Source organism: Penicillium antarcticum, assembly GCF_028974205.1.
Source record: "Penicillium antarcticum strain IBT 31339 chromosome Unknown utg000009l_segment0_segment0, whole genome shotgun sequence".
Classification (NCBI taxonomy): domain Eukaryota; kingdom Fungi; phylum Ascomycota; class Eurotiomycetes; order Eurotiales; family Aspergillaceae; genus Penicillium; species Penicillium antarcticum.
Window position 1 is genome coordinate 3,784,625 of NW_026695307.1, and position 19,184 is coordinate 3,803,808.

The window sequence follows — 19,184 nt, forward strand, 5'->3', positions numbered from 1 at the left end:
CAAGATCGTCCCGCCTAGCTGCAGACAGATGTTCCACCATCGCTCTTATCTTTTAATTCTCGAGCGTCCAAAGAGAAATTGGGAAAGCCTACAGTGATTTTTCACGGAGTGCTGCCTAGGTGGTCAGCAACATCAGAGACCAATCGAAACTGAACCCGAGGCTGCAGCCAACAAGACACAGTGTCCTTGTAAATCACAGCGTATAGATCGGGACGTTGATGCAATATGGCTCGTCAAACGAAATCCGCTTCATTAACAGTGGCTATCCACAGAAACCAGCTCGTATTTTCGGTTTCGGGTTTCTGTCTTTACATGGGCATGACAATTTGATCTTGGCATCTCGATGCTTTGAGTAAGTTCCGAGGAAGCGAATGATGAGAAGCTGGGAATTGAGTCAGATAATTACTGCATTCGGCTCCGGATATCTTGTGATATCATTTAAAAAGGAAGGAATGAGCCGCAAATCCACATACCCACCTAAGATCTGACCTGCATGAGCAGGGATACCAGGGTATGTGGGGCTATGGAGCCTGTCCTATCATGTTAGAGAGCTGTTTTGATTTAATTTACTGTTTATTGCACGACTCTTGGAAGGCCAGATGCACCAAAGGTACGTTAATGCATAACCATCCTGCGAGTCAGCTCATGCATCCTCATTCCATGGGGCCAAATGCGTATCTTTAGCCTCCGGTATCAGAGTGTTTCGTTATTCTAGGCCCTGATTCCAAGGTTGATAGCACCTTGGTGGATTGAGATGGTTGAGGAAGCCCATTATCGCTATCTACTATGTCAGCCCCCAATGGGTATATTTTCCACGGATGATATCTGCAGCCATCTCGGGAGCGTTTGCTTATCTGTATCGAGTGTGTAGTCTAGATAAGCACATATATCAATGTTTATAACGCCCATCATGGATTATCAGACTCCGATGTAGCTTGGGGGTCGCGCGATGTTGATAGGAAGCAATCCGAGCCTTGTAAGATTGTCACCTATCGCTCCATCTTCCTGTCCCACGATTATAGAGCTGTGTCATCGTGAGTGGCGTCATATGGCGTGCTGCTTATGGTGATCATTCGTTTCCCAAAGGATTGGAAAATGTCTCGAAATTGAAAGGCAGCGAACGAAAAGTACTATGGAAACGATTATCGAATAGGAAACACGGCATCACCACCATCACCCTTTGGTGGCCTTTGACTTGTCTCCTCGCCAGTTTTTAATATATTTCCCTGAAATCAAATGAGTGCCTGCGGATCTTGGAAGTCTAATCACGCCACTACTTCATACAAAGTCTGTGTTCTTCAAACTCGTGCAACCCTGACTACATAAAAGGACTCAACAAAATACTCCACGTGGGGTCCACTGGGTCTCCTGCGCGGATGATATGATTGTACTGCATGTGCAAAGGCATGCAAAGCCTCTCAATGGGGATAATTTAGTGTCCGGATAGCCCCGACAGTTCGGGGCCATTAGCTGGGTGGAGGGCCCGCAAATCGGATTTTAGTGGACCGAATTCTCCGTAATTATACCTTCCAGTAGGTTTTGGAAAAAGGAATAAAACAAAACAATATATGCCTACGGGTTTGAGATTGCGACCCTACTCGGTTTCCCGAAACCGCTAATGAAGGCTAGGTTTGGTGCTACAACAGAGAACAAGGCAACAGAGAACAAGGACCAATGACAATCCAAATGGGAAACACAGGGAAGCATATCGCGTAAATATAAATTCTGTAGTAATAAATTCCGTAGTAATAAATGTGCTAATAAATAATGTGCTAATTGTAACGGCCGCCATTGCCGAGACAGCTCGGCGTGCGCCAAGGTGGACCCACCAAGGTCTATTGTGTCCATGGATGTATTGTCATGGGATTGTATGGCTAATCAAAATACCTGAACCATTCGGGCCCCCGAAGGATGGGGATCCATCAGCGGGATCGGCGTAAGTAGGATCGGGTGTCGTAAGCTAGGTTGGGCCGATTGCCGGTGCGTGCTGCGCCTCCCGAGTCGAGTACTACGCGATATAGTAAAAGAAGGACCATGGACCCACATCGGGTTATAGGTGTACTTGTACGTGTGAAGACCGACTCGAAGGAATCCCGAAAGGAGCAAATCCTATTGGTGCGCTTTCAGGCTCCACTCGATTTTGCCTGGGTCGTTAATGCAGGTCAGATTTGAGGCGGGACATGTGGGTTGCAACACATTACCGTCCGATATGAAGGATTGGGGATCTATACGAGCTCGGAGTTAGAGCGCCCAAAGCCGATGTGCAAGCACGTCAAGGGCAAGACTTCACCTATAGTTGTACGTATATTTCATGTTATCACCGGTAGATCCAGGTTCAGATGTCTATAAATTAGCCCAATTCCAGATAAATTGCTACTGAAAACACAGCATACTAATCTATCTTTCTGTACATTGCCAACTTTGCATTCCTTCATTCTCCTCTCAGGCTATGCTCAAAATATCAGAGTCAGTCCTCTTGTTTGGGGATTATACAGAGTCATGGATTGAGAGCATAGATTCTTTATGCAAACAAGCTAGCTCGGAGCCATGGCTCCAAGGCTTTCTCGACGACACCGTATCCATCATTAAAGAACAAAAGAGAACTATCGAGAGGACCCTACAAGACTGCCTAGGTGAATTCACCGACTTGAAGGATCTCGCGGATCGATATCGCCACACAACAGACGAGATCAGCTACGTACAAGGTCTGATGCTGTTCACGATTCGAGCTGCTTATCTCCTACAGTATGTACGATAAGCCAAGCGAAGGATTGGAACCCGCTGATGTGAAGCACTAGATGGATCAAGCGCGAGCCCAGTCTTCTCACAGCTTCACACGCTGTGGGATTCTCGGGGGGACTGGCCAACGCGTCGGTGCTTGCAGTTGCCGAAGACTTTGACAAATTGTACGCAGCCTGCCTGGAAGGATTAAGAATGTTCTGCCGGTCGTGCAGACTTGCGATCGTGAGATCCCGGGCCATCGAGGAAGGCTCAGGCTCGTGGGGCTGGCTCGTTGTCGGAATCCCCTCAAGCGATCTGCGAGACGCACTCGATCACTTTCAGAATAACATGGTATGTTTTCAAATTGATACAAGCGATCAAGTTGCCATGAGAAGCTGACGGATTGGACACCGAACAGGGAATACCAAGCTCCAAAAGGGCTAAGGTCGGGTTGACCGGTGATCGATGGAATACTGTGATCGGCCCGCCTTCGATATTAGAGCTCGTATTCAAACAATGCCCTGCCATCAAATCACTCCCCAAAGACAAATTGAACATCCATGCCCTGCAGCACGCTCTTGACCTTTCCGAGTCCGACTTGGACTACATTGTGGGAGACTCAGCCCTCGTCAAAAGCCATGTCAATCCCAGTTTCAGGCTGTGGGGCATGACCCAGCCAAAGGAGCCTTGGGGTACCTGGGGTGATTTGTTAAGGGTGGTGTTTGTAAAGATGTTATCTGAGCCTCTTGACATCGTCAAAGTCGTCGACGAGTTCCACGGTTGTCTAAGCTCACTACATCAAGCCAACATTTGCAACATGGCCATGGAAGGCCCGAGCAGTCATGCGGCATATCTGGTGAGCACATTGAAGTCGTCCGGGAAAGCTGTCAACTTCAGAAACGGCTTGGGGAACGAGCAGGTTGAATCAACTTCCAGCGGTCGTATCGCCATTGTAGGAATGTCTGGCAAGGGCCCTGGATGCGAAAACCTCGAAGAATTCTGGAACGTGATTTCCAATGCCCAGGATCAACATCAGGAAATTCCCAAGGATCGCTTCAATCTGGAGGATTACCTCAAACAGGGTCATGTGACACAATGCCAAAGCGAATCGATGGCAAGACATGGCTGCTTCATTGCCAAGCCAGGCGACTTTGATGCTCGCTTCTTTCATATCTCCCCACGCGAAGCCTTGCTCATGGATCCTGGGCATCGCATGTTTCTGATGAATGCCTATGAAGCTTTGGAAATGGCCGGTTATTCCAACGGTCATACCAAAGCTACGGATCCCAAGAAGATCTCCATATTCTTTGCTCAATGTAATGACGATTGGAGAATCGCAAGTCACGATGTCAAGGGCTGTGACTCCTACACTTTGCCTGGTACTGCGCGCGCCTTTGGACCCGGGCGACTTGCCTTCCACTTTGGTTGGGAAGGCCCGGCGTATTCCATGGACTCGGCGTGCGCCTCCAGTGTCTCCTCTATCCACTTCGCCTGTATGAGTCTGATGAACAAAGACACAGACATGGCTGTTGCTGGTGCTGCAAACGTCATTGGGTACCCGCATACCTTCATCAGTCTATCTCAGTCTGGCGTGTTGTCCAGAACGGGCAACTGTAAGCCATTCAGAGACGACGCTGACGGTTACTGCCGTGCGGACTTTTCAGGTGTCATTGTGCTCAAACGACTAGAAGACGCAATTGCTGCCAATGACAACATCCTGGGAGTCCTAGCTGGGTCCGGAAGAAACCAGGCCGGAAATGCAACTTCTATCACCACATCGGACACCGGAACGCAGACGAGACTTTTCCAAAAGGTCCTTCGGAACGCGAACGTTTCTCCCGAGGATATCTCATATGTTGAGATGCACGGAACGGGTACACCCATCGGTGACCCTGCCGAGATGGGTGCTGTTGCCAATGTTTTTGGTAATCGAAAAAGCGACGCACCTCTCCCGCTTGGAGCTGTCAAAGGAAATGTTGGACATAGTGAATCGGTAAGTGAGGCGTAGCTGACGGTGTTGCCTTTTTGCTCATCGCTGATCATGGATTCTGGCCAATTCTTTAGGCCGCTGGGATGGCCTCTCTCTTGAAGTGCCTCATGATGCTCCAGAAAAAGGCAATTCCGCCCCAGGCAGGCATGCCACACGCCCTCAACCCTAATTTCCCACCTCTGTCCGACATCAACGTGGTCATCCCTTCGAAAATTGACGACTTCAAGGAGAAGCCCAACATGCCTAGACGGATTCTGCTTAATAACTTCGATGCAGCTGTAAGTGAAGTTGAGCAACTCATGTCAGGGCGTTACTGACTTGGACTTTCTGTGCAGGGCGGCAACGGGTGTCTACTGCTAGAAGAGTACGTTTCCTCCACCTCCAATGAATTGGAGATCGATGAACGAGATCCTCGATCCACTCATTTGGTTGTCTCGTCGGCGAAGACACAAGCATCTCATCACGCCAACAAGCGGAACCTTCTGAACTGGCTCAAGGCCAACCAGAGCACGCGAATTCAGGACATCGCATACACCAGTACTGCCAGAAGGGTTCATTGGCCCTTGCGATATGCTGTTGCGGCTTCATCGACCCAAGACCTGATTACCAAGCTGGAGTCAAGCATTGCCCGTGAGAACCCGGAAAATCTCAGTGGACGAAAGTCTCCTATTGTTTTCACTTTCACGGGACAGGGGTCGCAATATGCAGGAATGGGTGCTGAGCTATATGAAACCAGCTTCGCCTTCCGGGACACTGTCAGGCTCTGTGCTCGGATTTGCAATGACCACCAATTCCCCGAGTTCATCGATATCATCACAGACAAAGACATCGATATTTCCACCAAGAGTCCATTGCAGGTTCAACTTTCCCTGCTGGCGCTTGAAATTGGTCTTGCTGCCTTTTGGAAGTCTATTGGGGTTCTGCCGGACATTGTGTTGGGTCACTCATTGGGAGAGTACGCAGCTCTATATGTCGCAGGTGTCTTGTCGCTTGGAGACGTCTTGTATCTCGTTGGCCGACGAGCTCTTCTGCTTCTTGAGCGATGTGAGATTGGGACCTGCTCCATGCTTGCGCTAAATGCGTCGGCCACCACTGTACAGGTGCATTTGGAAACCCAGCCACACCTTTCCTGTGCAGTTGCCTGCGTCAATGGCCCGAATGCCACTGTCGTTAGTGGACCACTTGGGGAAGTTTCCCATCTTCAAGACCAATTCAAGGACAATAATATCCGGTCCAAAGTGCTTTCTGTTCCATTCGCATTCCACTCCCTCCAGGTGGACCCTATCTTGGACGAGTATAACATCCTTGCTGGAGTGGCCACTTTCATGCAGCCTAAGATTCCGGTCGCTTCCACTCTACTCGCTGCAGTGATTGACAAAGAAGGCACTTTCAGCCCTCAGTATCTTGTCGAGCAGACCCGTCAAAAGGTTGATTTCGTTGGCGCTCTCAATGCGGTGAAGTCCAAGTTGGATAATCCGGTCTGGCTCGAGGTCGGCCCCAGTCACATCTGCTCTAGTTTTGTCCGAGCAACAATCTCCCCGAGTACCTCCAAGGTCATGTCGACCCTGGATGCAACAGGAAATGACTGGCTCTCTGTTGCCCAATGTCTCTCCGGACTCTACCAGAATGGCGTTGATGTCGACTGGCTTGGACTTCATGCTCCGTATGAAAGCAGCCTGAGACTTCAGACACTTCCTACCTATGAGTGGGATCTCAAAGACTACTGGATGCCATACGTGGAGCCTAGTGGCCCCGGTCAAGCTGTGGTCGCGAACACTACCTCGGGACGTGGCAAAACGTCGGGTCCGATTTCCACATGTGCCCAGTACGTGATTGAGGAGTCCATGACACCAAAGCCACAGATTAAGCTCGGTGCAGTCACAGCGGACGCCGGGTTCAAAGCCTTCATCGACGGCCACCGCCTGCGAGGAGTGGCAGTCTGCGCAGGTGCGGTCTTTATAGAAGCCGCCGAAACGGCCGGTCGATATCTGCTCAAGTACCTCGGAAGGGAGGATGCTGACACAGCCGTCTTGAGCCTTCAAGAAATGGCTCTTATCCGTCCGATCACACACAAATCAGTGCACGCCAAAGCTGAACTTCAAACGACGGCCGTCCTGGACAGTGCTTCGAAAGACACTGTGCGCATTACATTCAACGAGTCACTTCCGGCAGGATCCTCGCAACGACTTGGAGGCTGCCTCTTGAAACTCTGTGAAGCTGGTCTAGAAGCCCAGTGGGAAAAGAGTTCCTTCTTCATCAGATCGCGGATGAATGACATCATTGCAAATGTGAAAAGTGGTCAGGGGCACCGCATCCAGCGCGATATTTACTACGCCCTCTTCGCTGATACAGTCGAGTATGATACCCCCTTCCGGGGAGTCAAGGAGGCATATGTCTCTCAGGATTTCGAGGAGGCTGCCGCTGAGGTCGTTTTGCGAGCAGATCCCACAGGCACCAAGTTTACGTCCTCTCCCTACTGGACTGACAGCCTTTCCCAATTGTGTGGTTTCGTCGTGAACGGAACCCCTGCTCGGCCCAAAGACATCACGTACATGATGGCGAGTCTTGGGACCTATGTCCAAACGGGTCAGGTCATTCCCGGAAAGTCTTATTTCACGTATTCGCGCATCTCGGGCAAGGATCAGGATCATGTGTACTGTGACACTTTCGTGTTTGACGACGACCGACTGATCATCGAGTCCACCAACTGTGTCTTCCACCATGTCCAGAATGCCACCTTGGAACGACTACTCGGCAAGCCCGCTTCGGCGTCGGCATCGGCACCGGCACCGGCATCTGATGGTCCGCCATTGAAACGTGGCCCACACGAGGCTCGGTCCGTCCCGGGGGTGCCGAGTACCGAAAAACCAAATTCTGCCATCGCGACCACAGCTCCAGCCTCGGAATCTGGTGAAGTTGGGCAAGGCATATATCAGGCACTCATTGCGGCCATTATCAAAACGACCGGCGGTGAATTATCCGAGCTCCATGATGATACAGAACTGGCCGAAATCGGTGTTGACTCCATCATGGCGATTGAGATCGTCGCCGATGTCAAAGACTCGACGGATGAAGACCTTCTACCATCTTTCGTTCTGGAGTATCCCACAATTGGCCATCTACGACGTACTTTTGGTGAGAGTGTTTCGTCAAAATCCTCCGATTCCTCGGAATCCAAGGAGGCCTCGGATACACCAGATTCTTCTGCATCTGTCACAAGCGAAGAGGAGCTTTCTGTACCTGGAGAAGAATCTCTTCTGGAAGCTAAAGAACATGTTGCATTTGCGAGAAAGGATATCGACATTCCCAATGGTCGATCTCTCGCCGAAACCCCGGTACACGATGACTCGCCCCAGCCTCGCGTCAGGATCAGCCTCTTGCAAGGTCGTCCTGTGCCGGGCAAGCCGAGGTTTTTCCTGATTGCGGATGGTAGTGGCTCCATCGCAACATACATCCATCTACCTCCCGCCAAAGTCAAGATGCCTATTTACGGTGTCGACTCGCCATTCCTTCATTGCCCGAGCAGGCTCACCCCGGAAGCTGGAATTCCCGCTGCAGCCAAATGGATCGTCGAGGCCCTTGTGAAGGCCCAGCCTGAAGGTCCGTTCTTCTTGGGTGGCTTCTCTGGGGGTGCCATGCTAAGCTATGAGATTGCCCGGCAGTTGGCCGCACTCGGGCGCAAGGTGGACAGTATGATCCTTATCGACATGTGTTGTCCCCGCCCTACTGTTGCTTCAAACCTCAAGGAGAATCTATGGAACGATGATATTGAGGCCTTTGAGGCCATCTCTAGTCATGCTGACTCCAACGTCGCGACCAACACGCAGCAGCACCTTCGTGCCATCTTCAAGGCCGTGTCCATCTACCACCCGCCCCCCATGACGGTCGAGGAGCGTCCTGAACGCACAATCATTATCTGGGCCCAGAAAGGAATGATCACGCGCTGCTACGATAATCCGGAGATTATGCGGGGACTTGCAGAGCGAGGTTTGACCCGGGATCCCCCTGCAGGATTCATGGAGGATCCAGCCTTTGGGGCTATCCGATGGAGTATTTTGAGCAAAGGCGCAAATGATTTGGGGCCAAATGGCTGGCAGAGGTACATTGGATATGAGCCGCTGTGTCTGTCTGTTGATCTCGATCATCTTGAGATGATGGCACCTGGCCAGGTGCACATTCTTCGCGGTGCCTTTGAAGAGGCATTCAAGCGCATCGAGGCTTGATACGGATTCTCGGTGATGAAGGCCGCTGCTCTATCGGACAACCATGCTATGTCCATCTTTTGTTCTTATTCAGATTGTCCAGAACCCACGCAATAGACATGCCACTAACTCGCTGATTGACCTTCTGCCCTTCCACTCCTCTTAACATTTATTCCTTGCTTGTAGGTTCAAGTCCTTCGAAACTATGTTCTATCTGTGTCGAGGCTTCTGATGTTGGAAGTGGGCTCTTATCCTTGTCAATTCTGTCCATTGATTTTAATTTTGGTCCCATCCCCTCCCTGCGGGATTCGCTTTGTGCAAACATTCCTAATGCGGTGGCCTTGAGTGGGATAGTTGATTTGCGTTTCGAGTCAGAAATCTGCTTTAAAATATCGAAGTCGGTCTTCTTTATCGGTAGGTTTCTGGAACAATATTGTGGTTTGGAAGCTTGGAATGTTGGAGTTTTGAAGGGCGGAGGGCAGCGATCTGAACTTTCTGTCTGCACCGAGTCCTGCAATTCGTAATTCAGGCAACAAAGAGGATGAATTACGATTTGTCTCGAGCTTTGCTGTGACGATTTGCTGTATGTTGCATTTCTTTATTGTATCCCCAAATAGGCTATCTATGGGAGTCATGGTGTGTCTGTCTATCTCCAATCCCAACCATTTACGTGTCTATATAAAGTAGGACTTTTGACTTGGAACAATATTACCCACGCTAGTACACCGTAAGCATCGAGCTAGCAACACTAGCTTTGAACAATGCAGAGTTCAGGATATGACAATGCCGTGTCCTGCCTAGGGCTCTACTATTCCATTCTCTACCGCGTCGTTCTTCTCCGTCGCCTCCTTCTCCCCGTCGGGCTTGTCGTCTTTCATCATGGGGAACGTCAGAACCTCCTTGATACTATAGTTGTCGGTCAAGAACATTGTCAGACGGTCGATACCCATGCCCCAGCCACCGGTAGGCGGCAAGCCATATTCAAGAGCCTGACAGAAATTCTCATCGACCATCTGAGCCTCGTCATCGCCCTGAGCCTTCTGGTTCGCCTGTTCCTCAAATCGCATCCGTTGGTCGAAAGGCTGCGAATATCGTAAGCTGGGGTCTATTCCAATAATGTGAGGGGTTCTTACATCGTTCAACTCTGTATACGCGTTCAACAATTCCTTGGTGGTACTGTCAAAGATAAGTGACCGTGTGCAAAAGCTTTGCGACTGTATGGAGTACTCACACGAAGACTTCGAAGCGCTCACAGATACCAGGGGTATCACGGTGGCCCTTGGCCAGAGGAGACATCATTTGGGGATGACCAGTCACAAACGTAGGATTGATGCACTTGTCCTCAACGAACTCGCCAACCAGCTTGTCCAGCATGCGGGCATTGGTCAAAGGCGGCGAGCATTCCACCCCCATTTTCTTGAGTATATCCTTGAGGAAAGTGCCAGATTCCGGGGTATGAAGTTGGTCTCCGGGGGGAACTTCTCGCCGCAAGCCTCTTCCAATGCAGGAATCATGTCGACTCGCTTCCAGGGGCCCTGCCAATTGATAGTGTAAACCTCCCCAGTCTGACTATGCAAGGTAGTTTCATAATCTCCCGTGATATGCTTGACCATACCGGAGATCAGATCCTCGGTCATGACCATTAGGTCATTGTAGTCCGCGTAGGCTTGGTAAAACTCGCAGGTCGTGAACTCCGGACTATGGGTCAGATCAATACCTTCGTTGCGGAACTGCTTGCCAATCTCGTAGACGCTAATCGGTGTTAGACTTAATGCATGGATATAAGAATGGTATGCTCTCATGTGACGTACCGTTCGAGACCACCCACTATCAGCATCTTAAGGTAGAGCTCAGGCGCGACACGCATAAAAAGGTCTCTATTGAGATCATTGTGGTGGGTAATGAAGGGACTAGCCGTAGCCCCTCCGGCGATGGTGTTCATCATCGGAGTTTCAACCTCGGTGAAATCACGACTGTCGAAGTACTTTCGCATGTACGAGACGATCTTGGCTCGGGTACGGAAGATCTCGCGGGAGCGGTCGTTGATGATGAGGTCCAGGTAGCGTTGTCGGAATCGCTGTTCCTTATCTTGGAAGCCGTAGTGCTCTGACGGTAAAGCGTGCAGACAGGGTGTGAGGAGGACCACCTGCGTTGCGAAAATTGACAGCTCGCCATCGTCGCGGTTCTTCGGCGAGGTTCGCCCGGGGAAGCCAACAATTCCCACGATATCACCTCTCCGCAAGAGCTCATGCTGTTTCTCGAAGGGGACCGTCGAGTTCTGAGCCTGGCACATCACCTGGACCTTGACCCCCTCGGCGCGAATATCGTAGAAGACCAGCTTGTTGCCAGCGACACGCTTGGTGTAGATCCGTCCCGCAATCCGAATGGGCACATCGGTCCTCTCCTCGCCCTTATCCAGAACCTTGTACTCTGTCAAAAACTCCCGGAGGTCATTCGTGACTTCGAACTTGTGCGGGTAGGGGTCTGGGTTCTTGGTCTCGCGGAGTTTGTTAATCCGATTGCTCCGAATCTCAAAGTACTGGTGGGGGCTGAGGTTGGCTTCATCGTCCTCGGCCGATGTTTTCTGCTGGGTCTTGGGGGGAGCGGCTGCGGCCTTCTTTTGTTTCTCGGCCTCTTTTGCGCGGAGCTTCTGGCGTCGCTTCAATTCTGTCTTGGAGACCTTTTCGCCGGTGAGCTCGTCCAACAGTAGAACCGCCTCTTTCACGACACTAGGATCCGCCATGGTGCTTTTTGACAAAGGGGAGGGGGGGGGATGGTATGGTGGGAGGATTGGGGGATGACTCAAAAAGCCAAGGCCCTGATACTTATGCCCCCAGGGCCAAATGAACCAACCTCTGACTCACGCCATCGATAAGCGAATGGCCCCCAATTCCAGGTAAAATTTATGTTCATTTATCTCGATTAAAAAGGCCACTAACTCAATTTTATTACCGCATCAGGATCTGAACCCTGCACGTAATCCATCAATGGGTCTCTCTCATGCGAGGTTACAGGTTCCGGTGGATCTGCCGAGTGGGGCCGAAAGGGCGCCGATCGGTATTGGTGCTCCATTCGCCGGCCCGCCATGGTATGTAAATTACACATTACATCCCAACATGATTGGATATCTTTTCACTTCGATAATCAGTATTCAGTTTGCTCCAAGGTTTACTGAATCTGAACTGAATATGTCCATGGTCATCACGGGAGAAGATGCGATACTTACAGATTTCTAGTCACTGGACTGCCCTATAGTAGTTCAATATATCCTGCTAATAGCAATCAGATTGGAAGCGTGCGGAGCACTATCACTTGGCCTTTAAATCACAATCTTTTATCAGGATATAGAGAGAATTATCGTATACCAAAAGCGATGACGACGTTCGGTGTTCACATATTGTCTCACGCCCTTATTCTTAGGAGAGCACATTATAAAGAAGTTGCCTGCAAGGTCAGAGCCTTCCGGGACTAGGTCAAGAAGGAGGGTTTAAGGACTCAGGAACTTGCACCAGGTTCTCGTCGCAAAACGACTAACTAAAGGAGTGTCGACATTCGATTGCCGTGACAAACTCAAACTTCACCCCACCCTGGAAGGAAAATGAGATAGATAAAGAAAGTTAGGACGAAGACCCTACTAAGGAGCAGCGGAGGTTTAAAACGGACAAGAAAGAGGTTGTTCCAGAGAAAGAAGGGTGGATTTTAGCCCATTAGATGCACAATAGGCAAACAATTTTGCACTAAATAAACTAGTCTCTTTAAAACCAGCAAGCTACTAAATAGATACCTTTTAACTAAGGCTTTCGTCAAAGAAAATTGACAGTCGTAAACGAAATACCCAAACATATAGGTGATAACCACATATTTTATGCAGTCACGAGTCTCTGCTCTATTTGCATTGTCTAGGGCCTATTGGGGGCCCATAAGCAAAGCCTACAGCCAATCGTGGGCTCAAAGACTGGGCCCAAAGCCCAACCCATTTGCGGGTTGGGCTCGGGTTGGCGTGGGCGTTGGCGAAGTCTAGTAGCTATCTTATTACCTGATTTCGTAGAGCTCTATAACAACGCGGAGCTAGTAGGTTGGTTTTTTATCCCAAGAACAGAAAGGTGTGCCGTCTCTGAATAGAAAACTTACAAGTCGCTAACTTTGATAACCTGGGCCATTATAGCTGATTTCGAAGGTTGTCGAGAGAGCTTCCTCATGTTTGGGAGATAGGAGTATCGAGATTACTCGTGCGATAAACAAGAACCACATGGATATGGGCAAGTTTTCTCTTAAAGACCCGGAGTATCGCAAGGTCGATCGATCAAGCTCGGAAGCATATTGGAAAATGTTCAACCACGCAATCCCAAGTTAGGCAAATGGTATCTGTCACTATGGCGGAATGATTAGCCAGCCTATAAACTCACGGTGCAAGAAGAATCTCTGAGGACCAAAGGCAGCTAACGGCAGGAGTTTTCACCTATCAAAAGCGACCTGAATTGCCAAAATTCTTTCATAAACAAGATGACAGTCTAGCTACAAATTCTGGAAGCGATCGGCTCCACGAGCATTCGCCGAGTACCATGTACACCAGAGGCTGCCTTAGAGTGCACCAAAAACCGCAATGGGGTCGGGTTTTGGGGCCAAGTTCAGAAATCGCAATGATTCTTCGGGCCCCAATGGTTTTTAAAGTGGGGTATGATCTATACGCTAAATCACGTGCGTAGATTTTTTTACTGGATTATATGGTTTTTTAAGAGACTTTATCGAGCTATTTTTGGATTTTTATGCAATTTGATGCAAAATTGGGTTATTGCGATTCCCCATTGGGGAACCGCAGTGGTTTACGGGTTGGGTGCGGTTTGCCCCCAATTGCGGCTTTTGGCGCACTCTAGGCTGCCTTTTCCAGGTAAATCTTTTGATCTAAAATCACAAGCTTGACGATCGATACGAACTCGAATTCATAGTTCCTATTATAACAGGAACCTTCCCCCATCCTTGGCCTTCCACCATCTTTTATCCTTACTATCTTCGGGGTTGTCGAAGGTCTTCATAACAGATTGCAAGCACTTTTCGTCAATAACCAGACATGCAGTGGACCGAGAAACGCGTACAACTGTTGCTCAGCCGGTCAAAAAGAGAAAATGTGCATAGAGTCGTAAAAAGTAGACTGGCTGTATATCCTGTAGCCGAAGAAAAAGGAACTGCGGTAAGCAAATGCCGTCATGTATACAAACTCCCTGCGAAATAAGTGACAAAATTTTTCCTTCACCAAGAATGCCTTGCTCATAGAAAACTCCAGGCCAGTATTGCTTGTGCAGTGATTTATAATGTGAAGGCTATGAAATTTCAGCCCTTCGACCAATAGCTATGGCACCGACCACCACAATGCCTTCGCGTCCTTCTACATGCAGTACAGAGATCAATTCTCACCCGTCGCACGCAGAAAATTGACGCGGGGATCAGAACCTCTCAACTGAGAGCAACCAATTAGTTTAACTGAAATTGACCGCGGTTAATTCTTACCAACTATAAGTCGAGAAACCCAAATGTCCGGAAACAATACATGGTCATCGAGCGGCGGCCGGTCTATACGTGACATTCGCCACTAAGGCGCCCGAGCCGCCCTTGCAATTAGCAGTCCATGCCAATGCAGGAGGTTTCGTCGTATTAGCCCTAAGGGCCTCAAAAGCAGACAATCCCATCAATGCGTCAATGCCTTCAGGAAATGGGCATTCAGAACATACATTATGCTCTGGAAGGCTAGAACATAGCTATTGCCCCATTTAAACCGGTACGGTAGATTGCTAGTTAACGATGGTGGTAGTGACTCCTATTGGATAGGTGGAGTTCAGTAAAATGAAAGAGATTAAAGCAATAGGGCAGCAATTTACTAATCATTGGAGAAATGTTCGGTGTCTCTGCGATGCTGATTTGTAGATATAGAATAAACCTATTATGAACACGATCCCCACAGGTTCCTACAAACCAACGGTACAAGTCTGAAGAGGCTGTAGCTACAGTGATGTATGATAACTTCCTTTCGAAATCGATGCAGTGCCCGGAGAAGGATTCCGGCTTTCTAGAAGGTACTCTACTTACATTGGGCTATTCCTAGAATCATGGTGCTTCCCTTCGCTAGTTGATTAAGAGGCAAGGGTAATTTTGGGCGCTGAAGAATCTCTGCCCCTGAGTAATAAAACCAATTTCTTGAACTCATTTACAACGTCTTGTGAACATGGGAAGCCTTACAGTTGGCTTCCTCTAGGAAAAGTATTCCAGCTTGTGGTTAGCTCGAGGGATATAGCTTGCTTCTTTGGGACTGATACCTACCCGCGTTCAATGCAAGTTTTCTATACGACTCAATCACGCTGAATGATGTATCAACTCTTATTGTACATTAGCATAGACACGTGCTCGTCACGGTAGTTCGATAAACCGTCTGGCTTCGTTTGCTGGTGCCTCGAAAATCTTCGGCGCTTCATTCTGAGCCTGTCCGTTGTAGGACTTTGAATCCATCACGGGCTGTGTTTGAGACGTGACAGGATTGCTCTCATTGACCTGCGTTGAACTCCTAGACCTGCGGCGGACAAAGAAAAATAGCGCGAGAGCTGCAACAAAAGCACCCCCGAGTCCGACACCCACTCCCACGCCGATTTTGGTACCATCTGATAGTCCGCTATTTCCCTGGCTAGTATGACTTGCATTAGTGGTCGTAGCGACCGCTTGAGTTGTAGTTGAGGAGGGGCTCAAGCTAAGAGTAGATGCCGTGGCCAGTGTAGTTGAAATAGCAGAACTCGATGTGGCTAAGGTTGCTGAGTCATCTTGAGTGATGTTGAAGTAATGACTGGCGAAGAGTTCATTCAGGTCGTCAAGATTCGAAGCATTGCGGACTTGGAAGAAAAATACTTCTCCGTTGCTCAAGTTTCTATTCGTTGACACGATCCAGTCATAAGAGGTGACGTCGTGAAGGTTGGCTGAGAGTGTTTGACAGTGTTAGGAAGTTGCAAGAGATCAAGGCCTAAATGGGTGACCTACTTTGCACCCATTCAAAGTCTGAATTATCATTTTGCCATATCATGATTGAAAAGGTATCCAACGTAGTATCCCAGCGCAACTGCACTGTCTCCCCCAGGGTGTAAACCGGATTATCCTGGTACTCATGAATGGGACCTCCCGTCGGTGGATTGTAGAAGATCCCCGGTTCCGCAAAAGTAATGGCGCATCTTAACAGGAGGATCAAAAATAGCTTCATGAAGGAAACCAGGAGATGAAGACACCGAGTGAGTAGGTAGGATAGAGCCGTCGGACAGAGTTTGTGCAAGGGCTGAGTCTCAGCCCTTAGGAGGTGACTTAGGGAAAGGGGGTCCCAAAGCACTAACTGATTCACTAACTAGACCCTTCTTAGTTAGTCTGTCCAAAGTCCCTCAACACCGATGCAAGAGAGCAACCACAGGACTTGCTTCGAATGATCTAATATGGCTGTGCGTAACTTAGCTGAAAATAGTTAGAACTCAGGACTTGCATACCACTTGATTCGAGCCTCCACCAAATATGGCCCCGTAAGAGTCCGTCTCCCGCGGCGATCGACAGGCCCGAATAGTATCATGAGCCGGCCCAATCGCACGCTAAAGCCTAGCGCTTTTGTGGATGTAGTGCCCATACGGGGGATCATAGCACAAGCCCCCACCCAGCGTTGATTGGGCGAACGGAAACTCAATCCAGAATGTAAATTTACCCTTGGTTGCATGGATACTTTGAGATATAAAAGTGTGCTCTCGTGGTAGCTTTAGAGGGAAAAGATTCGACCCCTACGTGTTTTCGGGAGTGCTCTCGTAGTTTACGCGCGAGATGAGGGAGTTGCCGAAACGTGCCATGGGTGACTAGGGCGGCGGCGCGGTCCACTCGACAAGGGTATAAGGCACTATCTGACTAGCGCTGCATTACTGACTGCAGTGTGATTAATACTGCCGGTTGTTGCGGCCCCTTTCAGAGAGGCTGTCTTGGAAGCTGGATTGATTTAATGCTGGCTTTCACGCCTGATCGAAGGCATTCAATGCGGCTCCTCCGGGACATGACAATGCCGTCTGGCGTCCACAGGTTGCTCTCATACCGTCAGACCTCGTTCGTACTTTCCACCGTGCTCCTCGTTGGTTGTTGGCTTTTTTTCGCTCCCTCTATTTGTCCCCAACGCGCGAATCTGCTTCGGCATCCGTCTTTCCAAAGACTCCCCCGCATCCAGAAGAGGGCGCAGGCAACGGGACATTAGGAGTAAGCCATTCTCTTGACTACATTGTTCGGTTCACTTGCTGACACAACGAAGTTCCAACAGATACTTGCTTTATCCCACGGTGCGTCATGGCGCACTCGGGGCCTTGTCGCCGCCGCTAGATTGACCGGGCTTCAAATCACGATTCCCCCGCAGCCGCCAACACACCCAGATCTCATCAACGCATTTGCTCTTCTCGGTCCCCATAAGCAAGAGAAAGATCACCCTACCCCCGGTGGCAGCCGGGCTTGGCTTGCGCACCTTGATCTGATCAAATTTGCCTACCAATCCAACTTTCAAACGACCCTTATCATCGAGGACGATGTTGACTGGGATGTATCGCTCAGAGCACAAATGAAAGATATTGCATCCGCAGTGAAATCCCTGACAAAGACCACTCAAGATGAAGGGGGGCCGTACGGTCGCGGCTGGGATGTCCTTTGGATTGGCCATTGTGGAGAATACTGGCAAGAAGGATTCGAGACTGTTTTCTTTGATAATGATGCAGTGTGCCCACATGCGGACTACACTGGTTGGGCACATCAATACCTGTCCCGCATACCTGACGGAAAGCGAGCTGTATATTGGTCCGATAACCCAGTCTGTTCGTTCGCTTATGCGTTGTCTCATGATGGTGCCAGAAAAGTGTTGGAGCTAACTGGAGCTGGTCAAGGCGAGGCATTCGACGTCAAGATGATGGGTGAGTGCAAGGCTGGAAATCTTAGGTGCATCTCTGTGGCCCCAGAAGTCATCCACCAATATTTCCCGCCTGAGGAATACAGGTTAAAGAGCTTGGTGGATATCGGCAATGGAGAAGCACCAGGGCCGGAAGATGCTGTTTTCGAATCTATAAAGGGCACTACGGAGAACATCCTACATAGTGCACGTTGCCAGGCTCTCTGGGGCGAGACCTGTCTCAAAGCGAAAGCCTCTTGAGGACTTCAAATTTCATGTGTGCCTTAGACTTCGATATTGAGCAATTCATGTGTGTGGCATTACTTCATTACTACAACTCAGCTAATCATCTTTCAGATCCATTCAAACCCTAACGTTTCCTCTATTATTCTACCTGTGTACTTAATGCGCGACTGCACTCCCTTTTTAGTCAAGGTAAGTTTCGGCGGGCTTTGTGTGATCAATAGATCAAATATCTCTCACCCGCCGAACAACCCCGAGAAAAAAACGATCGGAAAGGCTCTTTAAACCCTTCTTTTTCACCAAAGAGAGGTAACTGCTCACTAAATCAGGTAGGGCTATACTTAGGTAGCAAGAGAAAATTTAACAAGCTGATCTCTCAATTAGTTATATGACTCCTAATATTGCATATTTCTAGTCACGAATTATTACTTATAAGCTAATATAAATAGAGACGTCTTTATCTAATAGCACCTTTTTCAAGCACTAGTGTTGGATCGTGCTCCGTCTACATTTTGTCTTCCTATTGCACTAGATTGATCGTATAAGAAAAGCAAGAAGAGCGGGCCTCTACGGCGATTCCTTGTTTTTCCCAAATGTGAAAAGAGATATTCCTCTACCAAGGGTGACTGTTCAGTTGAAGAACATTCAGGTGGGTGAAGGTCCGCCCGGATTTTCCTGAAGAGGGTTGAATAGAGCGGCGAGCCGCCCACGCCAGAACCGTGGCCGCTAGATGACCACGGTCATACAAATGCTGTTGTATGTTTTTATTTTTATTTTTGTGGTTTCCTATACTTTTTACGTCCGATAGTGAGAAACATGTTTTTCATCTAACTTATAGGATCTCCGAGCGTGGATCGTGCAAGACAGATTTCCCCGGCTTAGCGGCGTAACTATGAGGTGTGACCAAAGGGTTGATGTCCGCCGTGATTGGCTTGTACTTGAACAGGCAATCGGGACGCTGTAGGTCGCCCCAAATACCATAGCTAAATCACTCCATGCTTTGTCACTCAACAGTGAACCGATTCAGTATCCAACACGACGACTCACCCAGATGTTTTCGATCAAACCGGCAAAGCTTTCGATTGCTGAGCATGAAAAGTACAAC

At 49.2% G+C, this 19,184-nt stretch overlaps 4 protein-coding genes across 4 annotated transcripts; 2 read left to right on the forward strand and 2 right to left on the reverse strand.

Annotated features, from left to right (window-relative positions):
- Window positions 1-2,449: 2,449 nt before the first annotated feature.
- Window positions 2,450-8,934, forward strand: N7508_009800 (type I polyketide synthase; the record flags this gene model as incomplete). The annotated part of the gene is made up of 5 exons (XM_058467863.1): window positions 2,450-2,745; window positions 2,799-3,072; window positions 3,140-4,714; window positions 4,786-4,989; window positions 5,047-8,934. The coding sequence occupies 5 exons, from the start codon at window positions 2,450-2,452 to the stop codon at window positions 8,932-8,934; spliced, it is 6,237 nt and encodes a 2,078-aa protein (XP_058315709.1).
- Window positions 8,935-9,710: 776 nt separating this feature from the next.
- N7508_009801 (uncharacterized protein) lies at window positions 9,711-11,782 on the reverse strand (the record flags this gene model as incomplete). Its single annotated transcript, XM_058467864.1, has 6 exons — window positions 9,711-9,995; window positions 10,047-10,089; window positions 10,145-10,478; window positions 10,529-10,665; window positions 10,725-11,714; window positions 11,778-11,782. 6 exons carry the CDS (start codon window positions 11,780-11,782, stop codon window positions 9,711-9,713), a joined length of 1,794 nt encoding a protein of 597 aa, XP_058315710.1.
- Window positions 11,783-15,312: 3,530 nt separating this feature from the next.
- N7508_009802 (uncharacterized protein) lies at window positions 15,313-16,147 on the reverse strand (the record flags this gene model as incomplete). Its single annotated transcript, XM_058467865.1, has 2 exons — window positions 15,313-15,869; window positions 15,931-16,147. 2 exons carry the CDS (start codon window positions 16,145-16,147, stop codon window positions 15,313-15,315), a joined length of 774 nt encoding a protein of 257 aa, XP_058315711.1.
- Window positions 16,148-16,948: 801 nt separating this feature from the next.
- On the forward strand, window positions 16,949-18,097 carry N7508_009803 (uncharacterized protein; the record flags this gene model as incomplete). Its single annotated transcript, XM_058467866.1, has 3 exons — window positions 16,949-17,041; window positions 17,119-17,163; window positions 17,216-18,097. 3 exons carry the CDS (start codon window positions 16,949-16,951, stop codon window positions 18,095-18,097), a joined length of 1,020 nt encoding a protein of 339 aa, XP_058315712.1.
- Window positions 18,098-19,184: the final 1,087 nt, after the last annotated feature.